Genomic DNA, 16,237 nt, shown 5'->3' with positions numbered 1-16,237 from the left:
TTAGTATAGTCTTTAAAATTTTTACAAACTGAGTAACCAAACTTTTAGCTCTTGGACCGCGTATCTCAATAACCAGCTCCAATTGGTAACTTCTGTGGTGAGATTTTATTCCTTGGAGGAGGGATAACTAATGAAAGCTCCATTTTCGAGGGAGCTAGATCTGGAAAAAGCATACACTAAGTTCGCAGTTTGTACTTTGTAGTGACTAGTGATCCAGATTCCAGATTTTGATAGATAATATCATACATGGATCTATGATCAGGGGTAATAAACATTGTCTTAACAATAGTGGAATCCTCATAACCAATCTACATCACCTAGGCAGTTTAAACTCTCAGTATTGTTAAGATGAAATCGCCTGTGTACAAAAACACAAAAAGGGTGTTTTTTTTAGGTGGAGGAGGTCAGAAAACACAAAAAGGGTGTTGATAAACGTTCGGTGGGTTTCTGTGGAACCCAATCCCTCTATTTCCAATTCACCACAATCTCTCTTTCTCCCGAATCGAAACCGAAATCATAGTGTTAGCAAGAGGAGCGGATATCGATCACTTGGTCAAGCAAGACACCTCGTCCATCACCGGCTCGATCCGCCCTTCTCTCTTCGCCCTTCTCGATCTCAGATGTTTCCTTCCTCGATTTCCTCTACATTGAGTGCGGTAGGATATTATGTATCAACATTTTAAGACTATTCGTTGATCAAGATCTTTACATGTGCAGGGATCAAATTTTAGTGTCAATTGATCAATGCACATCAAATTTTCAGGTTTTTTTTTACCATGCTATCTATGCATCTTATGGTATTTGTCATTGTAATTTTATAACACATTAGTGTGGTTTCTATCGAACTTCTTATTGAGTCCAGAAGAGTGCAGTTTAAAGATTCTGATTGATACCTGATCATTTTTAAATTCTCAGGAAACTAATTGAATATTGCAAATCAGCATTTGACCAAAAAATTGCTTCTCCCATCTTTGTTTGAGCTTAAAAAAAAATCTTGCTGGAAGCTTCTTTGTTCACATATGCCTCTTTTTACAGCTCAAAAGGCCTCATCTTTTACTTTTCAGATTTTATTTTTTCTCAATAATTTCTTCTTTCAAAGGAAGAAGAAATTTTGAGAGAGTTTAGTTCGTTCATCCATGGCTCTGTTCCGACGTCACAAGGGCTTGCGTTCCAAATGTACTTCTGCTCCTTCTGGATCATCTACTGATGATGTCTTCTTGAGCTTCAGAGGTGAAGACACCCGAAAGACCTTCACAGATCACCTCTACACTGCTCTTATCAACGCCGGATTTCATACTTTCCGGGATGATCATGAGCTTGAGAGAGGAGAAAACATCAATGCTGAGCTTGCGAAAGCCATTCAAAAGTCACGAGGTTATGTCATTGTGTTTTCCAGAGACTACATCTCTTCCAGATGGTGCCTTGACGAGCTTATCATGATCCTTGAGCTCAAGAGGACCTCCAATCATGTCGTGCTACCAGTCTTCTACCATATCAGCCCATCTCAACTGAGAGATCAGGCAAAAACTCTTGCAGAGCACCCTAAATACAAAGGAAAGCAATCGTTGGAGAAGTTGAATTCATGGCACGCTGCAATAGGAGAAGTTGCAGATCTAGCAGGCTTCGTCTTAGAAACTGAAGCTGACAGGTATGCATATTGTAAACACATTTAATTGAAGCTTTGATATATGTCATTAGATTAAGATAAATTTTATTGAAGCTTTCAAAATGAAGTAGATGGGTTATGGGTATGCATTCAGATACATTTAGTTGAAGCTTTGATATATGTAATCAAATCATTCCCGTATCAGATCTAAGGAATTGAATTACTTTAATTCATATGCTGTACTCATGCTGTTAGGTAGCTTAGCTGATATATTCATTTGCTTTCGTTTGTAATTTTCAAGGCACGAGGCAAAGTTCATTGAAAGAATTGTCGGAGTGGTTCAAAAGAAGCTACCCCTTGTCAGTCATGTGCCCCTTAGCCAGCTCCAGAAGAAATTAGGGGATAAGTTAATATTTGTTGCCCCGTTTATTAATGAGGCTGAGGGGAAGCAACTGGAATTCCAGGAATGCGTGAAGCCATGGCTCCATGATCTTAAAGAGGCAATCTACGATGCTGATGACCTGGTGTTGGAGATTAAATCTGAAATTCTGAGGTAAGAAATGGAACTCGAATATGGAAGCAGTACGTGTGATGTAATAACCCGAATTTTTAAAAATTAAATGTCGAGTATTTTCAAAGTGTTAAACTTGTGAAGTTAATTCAAGACGACAATTGGAGGTTTGCGACATTTCGAAACGAAAACGGAAACGTTCTCGGATCGTTTAATTAAAAACGTAACGTTACCGCAACGTATATATCGACTTTTATTCCGTTGCTCGGTTGCGAAAACTTTCTTCACGAAAGTTGTAGAGCTCGTCGAAACGAGTTCGTGAGTATGTGACGCGTTCTAATCGGACGGCGGATGTGGAAGTTATTAATATCGGAAGTTAGTTTCTGATTTTGAAAACGAGGATAAATAGGATATTTTGTGTTTAGGGTTTCCATTTCAGGAAACCCATTCTCTCTCTTCACTTCCGCCTCCCCTTTTCCCTTTCTCTCTCTGCACTCACTCTCTCTCCCCGATCCCTTTCCCTCTCCTTCTCTCTGCCGGCGATCTCCCTCCACTGGCCACCGTGCTTGACACCGCCGGTGGCATTGAGACCGCACGGCCAAGATACGTCGACCGGTGGTAGCAGCGACCCACCCTAGGCGGAGAACAAGCAGCGACGACGACATATAGCTTCGGCCCCATCGATCTCGATGTCGCCGGCACCGTGCAAACTAGGAGGCATGTTGGCGAGCTTCTCCCTCACCCCTCGACATGATTTCACTGGAGGAGACGTTTGATTTTTGCTGCAGCGGTGTCAACCACAGCCCCTCGAATCCAAGACCCCACGGCGAATTCATTGAGCTTTCCTGGCGAGTCCGACGGTTCAAAACTTCGATTGAGGTGAGGGATTGCATATTTGGATTGTTGTTATGCTTGTTGCGAAATTTTGGATGAATTGGAGTTAAGATTTAGGAGATCGGAGGAGGAGGGGTTACCGCCACCTTGGGCGGCGCGTGTGGGTGCGTGTGTTAGCTTAGGAGTGGTTTGAGACCGTGGGAAGGAAGAGGGGAGGAAGGAGAAGAGATTTGGGGCGGCGGTGGCGTGATACGCGCCGTGTTTGGCGTCGGCGCGTGTGCCCCACGCACTGCCGCAGGTGGCGCGTGCACCCCACGTGCCACCACGTGCGGCGGCGTGAACAGTGTTTCCGGAAGGGTAATTTTGTAATTTATTTACGTACGGTAAATGTAAATGTAAATGTAAATTTTATTTACGTACGGTAAATGTAAATTTTATTTACGTACGGTAATTGTAAATTTAAATTATTTTTGGTAAAGGTAAAAAGTAATTTTGGAAGGGTAATTCGGTAATTATTATTTACTGAAACAGTACGTACATTTAAATAGTATTTATACGTACAAAAATATGTAAACAGTATGTACTCGTACAAAGATACGTATTGAATGTGTATTTGTACAGTAATACACAAATAGTAAATACGGGAACAGTGACTATGAATAGTAACATTGAACAGTAAATTCGTAAACCGAAAATTGCTGAAACAGTAACCGATTATTACTGTTTCGGCATTTAAAGGTTTACGAAACGTTTCTAAAATTTTTTTCTTATCTTTTCAAGGTGATCGATAAATCGAGGAAAGGAATTATCTTCTGAAATTGTGGAATTACGCTCGAGTCGATAAGGTGAGTAAAATCTAACTTATTTACGAATCTACCCTTGCGGTGATTCAAGATTTTGCAAGAGTTTTTAATATTGAATTACGACACGTATACAATATAGTGGATTACATATATATCGTATAAATGGTAATAAGTATATATATATATATATAGTTTGCTATATTATATACTGTTATGAATTCATTGGAATTGGTCATTTCGAATGACGAGAATTAAATATTGAGCATGTGATTTGATTTTTGTACAATATGAAGTGTGATTATTGTACGTGGTTTTAACATGGTGTTTGTTAAAATGTTTTGTCTTCGGACGAGTTTTGTCTTCGGACGAGTTTTTGTCTTCGGACGTGTTTATGAAATATGACATGTACATGATATAATGGATTATATATATATATTGTATAAATGGTAAATATGTACATATATATATATAGTTTGCTATATAATATACTGTTATGATTTTATCGTGATTTATGTCATTTCGATGACGAGATTTAAATATCGAGCATGTGATTTTGATTTGTACAATATGATGTGAGATTATTGTACATGATTTTAACATTGAGATTGTTAAAATGTTGATTTGTCTTCGGACATGATTTTTGGTACAATATGATGTGAGATTATTGTACGTGATTTTAACATTGAGATTGTTAAAATGTTGATTTGTCTTCGGACGTGATTTGGTACAATATGATGTGAGATTATTGTACGTGTTTGGCAAGTCGGAACCTAGCCTTTGGTCGGGCGAAAGTTACGATACAGTTAGAGCTCTAGTCTGTCTGCCGTAGTACTGCATGTGAGGTAACGAGTGGTTATCTGCTCATGGGTACTCAGATTGTTTTGGATGTTGGGTAGCGGGTGGCTATCCAATATCGGCGGTGTATTACGAGAGGGGTAACAGATGTGTACCAGCGTTCTTGGTACCCGTAATATAAATGCATTTGGGTAACCAGAAGGGTTACTTAATTTCTCATGAGCGTTTTCTTTCATATATCTTTGGGACGACCAGATGGGTCGTCCATTGACTCATGAGTGCATTTATATTTGTTTGATTTCTGGATTTTCGTATATATTGATATGCGAGTTATATATTTTCATTTTACTCATACGAGCTGTAAAGCTTACCGGGTTTGTGTTTACAATCCCGGTGCACCAATTCGATGGTGTAGTGGATAACTCCGCAGGTGTGGATTAGCAGGAATTGATGGACCGCTCAGAGGACTTGAAGTGATTTATCTCCTGCTTGTGTGAGGATTTTGGGTGACTATCTTGTGAGGTTGTTGTCAGGATTATACATTTCCATTTATTATAATGTTGAAGTATAATTTGGGTTGTAATAATCGGTTTGACTGAGTTATATTTTGAACTCAGAGATGATCCGCTGTGGTATTTTAAATGATTTCGATTTCATTGAAATTGTTTAGTGTTTAACGACTTTGAAATTTTGAGTTTTTAAGCTTGAAATTTTGGGGTCGTTACATGTGAGGTACAAGAGGTCATCTCAGCTCCTTCATTTCATGCTTTTGATTCAGCATCAATGTATTCAAGGGTAGACGAAGTTCTTCGAAGATTAGATTCCATTATGGGGCAGAGAAAATATGTTTGGGGTATGCAAGCCAGAGATGGGAAGATGTCTCTAACAGAACAACGGTCAACCTCTTTGGTAAACGATTCCAGTATGTGTGGTAGAGATGGTGAGAGAAAGTGTCACGACCCTGAAATTTCAAGTGAAAAAACTCGAAATCAAAACCATGAAAAACTCTAAAACAATCTCAATTAGTTTGAAATCATCTTATAGTTACAGCGGATCGAACTGAATTCAAACTACGACTCAATCGATTCGATTATTACAAAACCAGTTTATAATTCAAATATTATAACAATGAAAATGCAAAATCCGCTCAATTCTCATCACAAATAGAAATAATGAACTTCGAAATCTTCAGAGTATCCCTCTAATTTATGTTAATTCACACCTGCAGAACTATCACATACACCATCGAATAGGTGCAGCGGGATTATAAACATAAACCCGGTAAGCTTTACAGCTCGTATGAGTAAAACAACAGTATAACACACATAGTATACAAGAGAAAAATACTGTAAACATTTAATTATAAATGCACTCATAAGTCACAGGACGGCCTATCTAGATGTCCAATAATATCTGAAAATATAAGTGCTCATGAGACATTGGTCAACCCATCTGTTTACCCAAATACATTTATAATACAGGTACTCATGAGACCCATGTACTCATCTGTTACCCCTCATGCAATACGATGTCAGACACTTGACAACCCATATGTTACCAAATATCACAAGAATATGTGTACTCATGAGACCCAGATAACCCATCTGTTACACCTCATGCAGTACACCAATAGAGATACTAGAGCTCTAACTGAATCGTAACTGTCACCCGGCTAAGGTTAGGTTCCGACACTGCCACACGTCCGAAGACAGAAAACGTTTTAACATGACTCAAAATTAAAACCACCTACAATACAATCATCACATGTTATTGTACACACAAAAAATCCAAGCGACTCATGCTCAAATAAAATAAATATTGATGTTATAAATAAACTCATTTAGAAATCAGAATATGACAATATATAATATAGCAACCCATATATATGTATCGTATATACCATTTATACACATACACAACCCACTATATCATATACATATCATAGTTCAATCTTTTAAATAAAGCGTAAATATGAATCACCGCCAAGGGTAGACTCGTCATAGTGAGATTTACTCACCTTATTTTCCTAAGCGTAATTTCCATAATACCAAAAGCAAATCTTTCACTTCTTTTGTCGATTACCTAGTTGTATAATAAAGTGGTTAGAAACATTACGTAAAACCTCAAATGCCGAATAAGTACTACTGTTTACTGTTCAGCAATTTACGGTTTTTACGTAATTACTGTTCATATTGTTCACATATTACTGTTCATATACATACTGTTCACGTATTACTGTACATCAATGTACTGTTTCATTGTAATTACTATTCCAGTTAATACTAATCACCGATTTACTATTCAGAAAATTACTTTTACAATTACTGTACATAAATTACTTTTACATTGTTAGTGTACATAAATTACTTTTTACAAAAAAATTAATGTTCGGAAACACTGTTCACGAGCTGCCACACGTGGTAGCGCGTGGGGTTCACGCGCCACCTCCGGCAACCGAGCGTGGCGCTCACGCGCCACCCACAGTAGCAGCGCGTGGGGCTCACACGCCACTCAAACCGGCGCGCGTGGCTTGCCCACCACTGCTCAAAACTCTCACCTCTCTTCTCCTCTTCCCTTCCACGGCCTAATGCTGTCTCCCTACACCTCCACAACCACCCACGTGCGACCACAGACGGCGACACGCGCCACTCCAACAACTTTGTCCAAAACTCAACAAAATCACAAACACTCAACATGAAAGATGAAGAACATGCAGAGGTGATCACAACCATACCTTCGTTGCAACGCAGATCGTAAGGGATTGGTCGGAAAGTCGCCGAGAAGTTTTGGAATTCCCAAAATGCTCACCTTCGACGCTAAAACCTCCGATTTAAGCTTCAATTTCGCGCTACACTCCACCCAAGGGTCAATTTGCAAGGATTTATAGCTCCATTCACCGGCGGCAAAGCTTGAATCGATGGTGAAGCTGGAATCGGTGGCGAGGTTCTTCAGAAATCGCCGCTTGTCGGCGATGTTCACGGCGGCGAGAGAGGACGCGTCTCGTCCGGGGGATGGAGCAATCGAGCTTACGGCGGTCTTGGGACCGACGGTGAGAGCCACGCCGACCGGAGGCGCAAGATCGGCGAAAGAATTTTTTTGAGAGGGGGTCGGGGTCGAAAGGGAGAGAGGGCTGCGGGGAGAGAGAGAAAAAAAAATTCTGTTTTTGGAAACTAGGGTTTTCAAAAATCTCTTTTTATACAATTTTCAAAATCGGAAACCAACTTCTGTCGTCAATAACTTTTACATACGATGTCCGATTAAGGTGCGTGACTTGTCCACGAAATTGTATCGACGAGCTTTACAACTTTCGTGAACGAAGATTTCAGAGACGAGCGACGGAGTAAATGTCGACTCCCGTGTCGCTGAAACGTAAAGTTTTTAGATTTTTAATTCCGAAGTCGGTTTTTGTTTTGTTTAACATCGACGAGAAATGAAAAATGTGATTTATTCAATTCTCAAGTTAAGTGACTTACAAGAATTTTCGCAATGCAAACCCGAAAAATCGAGGTATTACATTCTACCTCCTGAAAGGAATTTTGTCCTGAAATTCAAGTGTTCTACTCAACAAATAATTACGGGTATGTTGTCTTCATATCCGACTCTAGTTCCCAAGAGGCATCGCCCTCATCATGGTGACTCCACAATACTTTAACTAACTCTACTTCTTTCCTATGGAGCTTCTTTGTGGATCTATCCAAAATACGAACCGGCTCAATAACAAAGGTGGCATTCTCCCTCACCTTTATGGAGCTGTGATCAATCACATGCGACTCATCTGGTACATACTTCCTCAACATGGAAATGTAGAAGACTTTGTGAACGCCAGACATGCTAGTAGGTAAAGCTAGTCTATAGGCTAATTCTTATATCTTCTCAAGAATCTCAAAGGGCCGAACATACCTCGGGGCTAACTTCCCTTTCTTGCCAAATCTCACGACGCCCTTCATAGGAGAGACTTTTAAGAACATGTGGTCGCCGATCTCAAACTTGACATGTCTCCTCTTTAAGTTTGCATAGCTCTTCTGTCTACTTTGTGTTTTTTGGATCCTATCTCAAATAATCGAGATCTTCTCTAAGGTTTCCCGAACCACCTCAGGACTCATTAGTGCTTCATCACCAACTTCGGCCAAACAGATAGGTGATCTACATGGTCTACCATAAATGGCTTCATAAGGTGTCATGCCGATGCTAGAATGGTAACTATTGTTGTAGACAAACTCAATCAACCTCAAGTGATCCTCCCAGCTTCCTTTAAAATCAAGAATACAAGCTCTCAACATATCCTCCATCACTTGATTCACCCTTTATGTATGTCCATCAGTTTGAGGATGAAAAGTAGTACTCATATCCAAGGAAGTACCCATTACCTTCTGCATACCACCCAAGAACTTTGATGTGAAACGTGCATCTCGGTCATAAACAATAGAAACATGAGCTCCATAAAGTCTCACTATCTCATCCACATATAGTTTCCCTAGCACATCCACTGAGTACTTCATTGATACTGGAAGAAAATATGCCGACTTCGTCAATCGATCGAAAATCACCCATATTGCATTGTGACCTTTCTTGGACCTAGGCAGTCCAGTCACAAAGTCCATATATATATGTTCTCACTTCCAAAGAGGAATAGTCAATGGCTTCAACATGCCTGCAGGTCGCTGATGTTCTGCCTTCACTTGCTGACAGGTGAGCCACTTTGATACAAATTCTTCCACGTCTTTCTTCATCCCGTTCCACCAGAATTGCCTGCATAGGTCCTTGTACATCTTGGTGTTCCCTGGATGTAATGTATAACGAGATCGGTGTGCTGTACGAAGGACCTCCTCCTTGAGGTCAGTACAATCTGGGACACATAATCTTGTCGCAAACCTCAAACCTCCATCGGATCCAACTCTCCACTCAGATGGACATTCATCAAGCAAATCTACTACGAGGTCTGCCAACTTAGCATGTGAGAATCTATCTTGTGCTTGACCCTGAATGATCCTTAAGATTAATGTAGGTTACACTGAGACACTACCAAGAAAGACCCTCGGTCCTCTTCATGATTGTACCAAATCAAACTCAGATGTTATTTCAAGCATGATCCATTCTTGAACCATAAGAGAAGCTATCACACCTCTCAGTTTTCTGCTCAAGGCATCGGCTACCACATTTGCTTTCCTAGGATAATACTCCAACACGAAGTCATAATCCTTGAAGAGTTCCATCCATCTCCTCTGCCTCATATTCAATTCCTTATGTGAGAACAGATACTTCAAACTCTTATGATCAGAAAAAAGTTGAAATTTATCACCATACAAGTAATGTCTCCAAATCTTTAAGGCAAAGACAACTGCTGCGAGTTCTAGATCGTGAGTGGGGTAGTTTTTCTCATAGATCTTTAACTGTCTAGAGCCATATGCAATCACTCCTCCATGCTGCATCTTGGTGTTCCCTAGATGTACTATATAATGAGATCGGTGTGCTGTACGAAGGACCTCCTCCTTGAGGTCAGTACAAGCTGGGACACACAGTCTCATAGCAAACCTCAAACCTCAATCAGATCCAACTCTCCACTCAGATGGATATTCATCAAGCAAATCTACTACGAGGTCTGCCAACTTAGCCTATGAGAATCTATTTTTTGCCTGACCCTGAATGATCCTTGAAAATTAATGTAGGTTGCACTGAGACACTACCAAGAAAGAGCCTCGGTCCTCTTCCTGATTGTACCAAATCAAACTCAGATGTTATTTCGAGCATGATCCATTCTTGAACCACAAGAGAAGCTATCACACCTCTCGGTTTTCTGCTCAAGGCATCGGCCACCACATTTGCTTTCCTAGGATGATACTCCAACACGAAGTCATAATCCTTGAGGAGTTCCATCCATCTCCTCTGCCTCATATTCAATTCCTTTTGTGAGAACAGATACTTCAAACTCTTATGATCGGAAAAAAGTTGAAATTTATCACTATACAAGTAATGTCTCCAAATCTTTAAGGCAAAGACAACTGCCGCGAGTTCTAGATCGTGAGTGGGGTAGTTTTTCTCATGGACCTTTAACTGTCTAGAGCCATATGCAATCACTCCTCCATGCTGCATCTTGGTGTTCCCTAGATGTACTGTATAACGAGATCGGTGTGCTGTACGAAGGACCTCCTCCTTGAGGTCAGTACAAGCTGGGACACACAGTCTCGTCGCAAACCTCAAACCTCCATCAGATCTAACTCTCCACTCAGATGGATATTCATCAAGCAAATCTACTACGAGGTCTGTCAACTTAGCCTGTGAAATCTATCTTTTGCCTGACCCTGAATGATTCTTGAAATTAATGTAGGTTACACTGAGACACTACGAAGAAAGACCCTCGGTCATCTTCCTGATTGTACCAAATCAAACTCAGATGCTGTTTCGAGCATGGTCCATTCTTGAACCATAAGAGAAGCTATCATACCCCTCGGTTTCCTGCTCAAGGCATCGGCCACCACGTTTGATTTCCGATGGTGATACTCCAATATGAAGTCATAATCCTTAAGGAGTTCCATCCATCTCCTCTGCCTCATATTCAATTCCTTCTGTGAGAACAGATACTTCAAACTCTTATGATCATAAAAGAGTTGAAATTTCTCACCATATAAGTAATGTCTCCAAATCTTTAATGCAAACACAACTGCAGCGAGCTCTAGGTCGTGAGTGTGTTAGTTCTTCTCATGGACCTTTAGTTGTCTAGATCCATATGCAACCACTCCTCCATGCTGCATCAACACACACCCTAAGCCTTGGAGCGATGCATCATTATAAATGACATAGCTCCCCCACTAATGGGAATTGTCAACACTGGAGCCGTGGTCAAGCTAGTCTTTAGTTTGTTGAAAGCCTCTTCACATGTTTATGTCTACACAAACATAACGTCCTTCTTGTTCAACTTGGTCAATGACGATGCAATACTAGAAAACCCTTCGATGAACCTCCGGTAGTAACTTGTCAAACAAAGAAAACTACGAATCTCAGTAGAGTTCTTTGGACGACTCTGACTCTTCACTGCCTCCACTTTTGACGGGTCTACTAAACCCCATCCTTTGAAACTACATGACCAAGGAACTTGACTTCTCCCTTATAGAATTCACATTTCTCGAGTTTGGCATACAATCTTGCTTCCTTTAGAGTTTGCAACACCGTTCTCAGATGCACCACATGCTCTTCTCGAGACTTGGAGTATATCAGGATGTCATCCACAAACACTACAACAAACTCATCCAAATACGGGCTAAAGATTTGGTTCATCAAACTCATAAAGACAGCCGGTGCATTTGTCAGACCAAAGGGCATGACCACAAACTCGTAGTGTTCATACCTGGTCCTGAAAGCCGTCTTTGATATATCTTCTTCCTTCACACTGGGTTGATGGTAACCAGATCTCAAATAAATCTTAGAGAATACCGTAGCCCCTCTAAGCTGATCGAACAAGTCATCAATCCTAGGCAAGCGATACATATTCTTGATGCTCACCTTATTCAGTTCCCTGTAATCCACACATAACCGCAGAGACCCATCTTTCTTTTTTATGAATAACACTGGTGCACCCCAAGGTGAGACGCTAGGTCTAATAAACCCTTGGTCCAATAGTTCATATATTTGCACCTTCAACTCCTTAAGTTCGTTTTGTCTCATTCTATAAGGCGTCTTTGACACAAGTGCCGTACCGGGTACTACATCTATGCAGAAATCTACAACTCTCCAAGGAGGTAAACCTGGTATCTCCTGGAACACCTCACTATAGTCAGATACTTCCACAATGTCTACAATAGTTACCTTCTGCTCTACAGATTCCACATGTGCCAAAACCCCTGCTCTCATGGCATTATCCGACTTAAGGCAACGATAACGAAAAACTGCCTCCCCAGGACTATGGAAAAACACTACCATGTCCAAGCAATCGATCAAAGCATGATGTGGCCTCAACCAATCAATTCCTAAGATCACATCATAGGTGTGGTCCGGAATCACTATCAAGGAAGCAGAGAATTCTCTATTCCCCCCAATCACAATAGGACTAGCAATAAAAGAGTGTGAACTGACACATAAAGAGATTCCAAGATATGTAGGAATCAACTCTAACATCTCCACTACCGAACTAGCAATAAAAGAGTGTGATGTTCCCATGTCAAAAACTACTCTAGCAATGTAGTCAAAAATAGGTAAGGTACCTTCCACTCTTGTGTCCCGCTATTAACAAAGATATTTAGAAGGAAGATGAATCATCGAAGTATTATCACAATACTTCTATTTAGAGGACCAAACCATAAGGTGTGACTCTTAACACTTTTACGTACCCAGTGACATATCTATACCGAAGAGCATGTGATGGGGATCCGCTGCAGTTGGGCCATCGCTCTTGGGTGATATTGATAGATCACCAAATACGCAACCTAGGCTCTGATACCAACTGTCACGGCCCCGAAATTCGAATTCGAAGCCATGAAAAACTCTAAAACAATTTCAATAAATCGAAATCATCTTATAGTCACAGCATGTTGTTACTGAGATCATGGTACATCTCAGTCGAATTGATTATTACAAAACCAATTTATAATTCAAGCATTATATCAAATGGGAATGTAAAATCCTCTCAATCCTCACCACAAAATAAAATCACGAAACTTCGAAATCCTCAGAGTAGTCTTCCAATGCTGCTAATCCACACATGCAGAACTATCCCCTACACCATCAAATAGGTGCACCAGTATTGTAAACACAAACCCAGTAAGCTTTGCAGCTCGTATGAGTAAAACAACAGTATAACACGCAAGTAATACAAGAGAAAAATACTGAAAAAAATTAATTATAATTGTACTCTGGTTATCCTATAATATCTGAAAATATAAGTGCTCATGAGAAATCGAGCAACCCATCTGTTTACCCAAATACATTTATAATACAGGTACTCATGAGATCTAGGTACTCATCTGTTACCCCTCATGCAGTACGCCGTCACACATTGGGCAACCCATATGTTACCCAATATCCAAAACTATGGGTACTCATAAGCAGGTAACACATCTGTTACCCCTCATGCAGTACACCGACAGACAGACTAGAGCTCTAACTGAATCGTAACTGTCGCCCTGCCAAGGCTAGGTTCCGACATGCCAACATGTCCGAAGACAGAAAAACGTTTTAACATAATTCAAGTTAAAACCACGTACAATAAATTCCTCACATGTTATTGCACAAAAGACAAGTGATTCATGCTTAAATAAAATAAATATCAGTGTTATAAATAAAGTCATTTGGAAATATGAATATGACAGTATATAGTATAGCAATCCATATATATGTATCGTTATTACCATTTATACACATAGACAACCCACTATACCATATACATATCATAGTTCGGTCTTTTAAACAAGGCGTAAATATTGAATCACCGCCTAGGGTAGACTCGTCATAGTGAGATTTACTTACCTTATTTTTCTGAGCGTAATTTCCACAATACTGAAAGCAAATCCTTTAATTGTTTTGTCGATCACCTAGATGTATAAAAAGTAATTAGAAACGTTACGTAAAATCTCAAATGCCGAATCAGTACTCATGTTTTACTATTAAGCAATTTACGGTTTTTACGTAATTACTGTTCACGTAAATACTATTTATGTATTACTGTACAAGTACATACCGTTTACGTAATCCTGTACACCAATGTACTATTCCATCGTAAATACTGTTTCAGTAAATACTAATCACCGATTTACCTTTCAGAAAATTACTTTTATAATTACTGTACGTAAATTACTTTTACAATTACTGTATGTAATTTAATTTTACAATTACTGTACAGAATTACTTTTTACATTTACCGTACATAAATCACTTTTTTACAAAAATTTACTGTTCGGAAATAACTGTTGGTGGCGCGTGGGGACCACGCGCCAATTCAAAATCGGCGCGTAGCTCACCCACTGCCGCCCAAAACTCTTCCTTTTCCTCCCCTCCTCTCTTCCACGGCTTAATGCCGTCTCCCTGCACCTCCACAACCGCCCACGCGCCACTCCAACCACTCCGCCCAAACTCCAAAAAATCACACAAATTCAACATGAAAGATGGAGAACAAGCAGAGGTGATCCCAACCATACCTTCGTTGTAACCCAGATCGCCGGGGTTTGGCCAGAAAGTTGCCGGGAAGTTATGGAAATCTCATGTTCTCCTCGGTCGTTAAAACCTCTGATTCGAGCTCCAATTTCGTGCTATACACCACCCAAACGTCGATTTGCGATGATCTATAGCTCCATACACCGGCGGTGAAGCTTGGATCGGCGGCGAGGTAGGACGCGTCTAGCCCGGGGGAGGGAGAAGTCGAGCTTGCGAAGGCCTAGGGACCGGCGGTGAGGGCCACGCCGCCCGGAGGCAAGAGATTGGCGGGGAGATTTTTTTGAGAGGGAGAGAGACTCGGGCTGCGGGGAGAGAAGAGAGAGAGAGAGCAAATGAGGGTTTCCGTTTTTGGAAACCTTAGCTTCTAAAAATTCATTTTTATACCTTTTTCCAAAATGAGAAACTAACTTTCATCACTTATAACTTTCACATACGAAGTCCGATTAGAATGCGTGACGTGTCTACGAGATCGTATCGATGAACTCTACAACTTTCGTGAATGAAGTTTTCGGAAACGAGCAACGAAGTAAAAGTCGACTCCCGCGTCGCGGAAACGTAACATATTTCCAATTTAGATTTCCGAAGACAGTTCCGTTTTCGATTTGACATCGTCGTGAAGCGAAAGAAAATGCGATTTATTAAATTCTCCAAGTTTATTAATTTCTAAGAACTCATACAAATTAAACCCGAAAAATCGGGTTATCACATAAGATCTCATTGTTGATTCCATAGTTCCAGGAATTACCAACATACCAATCTCTGGCCCAAGGTTCATCACATTTTACTACGGTTTGGTCTCTGCCCTTCCCATTTCGTATGCATGTTATTCTCAGTTGCAACGTTGAAAGCTTAATATGTCCTCCTTCTACCTTGTTTTCTGATGTGCAGCATTCTACAAAGTTGAGAGTTGAGACAGAGATAGGCCGAGGTTAAAGATTGCTCAGAGGCCCAATCATGCCATGTCTTGATGTCTGAATTGTAAGCATAGTTATTAGTCTCTCAGTTTCTTTAGCTTTACTCACTTCTTGACTCTTGTACAAAATTTATGATTTACTGCTTTTTATTTTTCCACAGCTTCCCTTCTTATTTGAACTTGCATACCTATCTTTATCTCCTCTACTCAATCACATAATCGTAGTTGGAGTTTCCAAGTATTGAAAATCACAGAGATGAGAGTCAATTTTCGATCAGGTACGATACTTGCACTGCTATATAATATACTGTTATGATTTTATCGTGATTTATGTCATTTCGATGACGAGATTTAAATATCGAGCATGTGATTTTGATTTGTACAATATGATGTGAGATCATTGTACGTGATTTTAACATTGAGATTGTTAAAATGTTGATTTGTCTTCGGACGTGATTTGGTACAATATGATGTGAGATTATTGTACGTGTTTGGCAAGTCGGAACCTAGCCTCTGGCCGGGCGAAAGTTACGATACAGTTAGAGCTCTAGTCTGTCCGCCATAGTACTACATGGAAGGTAACGGGTGGTTATCTGCTCATGAGTACTCAGATTGTTTTGGATGTTGGGTAGCGG

At 40.3% G+C, this 16,237-nt stretch overlaps 1 protein-coding gene across 1 annotated transcript; it reads left to right on the top strand.

The window, feature by feature from the left end:
- The first annotated feature begins 1,111 nt into the window (after positions 1-1,111).
- On the top strand, positions 1,112-2,163 carry LOC126803572 (TMV resistance protein N-like). The gene is made up of 2 exons (XM_050531357.1): positions 1,112-1,648; positions 1,908-2,163. Exons 1-2 carry the CDS (start codon positions 1,137-1,139, stop codon positions 2,161-2,163), a joined length of 768 nt encoding a protein of 255 aa, XP_050387314.1. The 5' UTR covers positions 1,112-1,136.
- Positions 2,164-16,237: the final 14,074 nt, after the last annotated feature.

The sequence above is a fragment of the Argentina anserina genome, chromosome 7, assembly GCF_933775445.1.
Source record: "Argentina anserina chromosome 7, drPotAnse1.1, whole genome shotgun sequence".
Lineage (NCBI taxonomy): Eukaryota > Viridiplantae > Streptophyta > Magnoliopsida > Rosales > Rosaceae > Argentina > Argentina anserina.
This window is presented reverse-complemented; position numbering and strand designations above follow the sequence as displayed.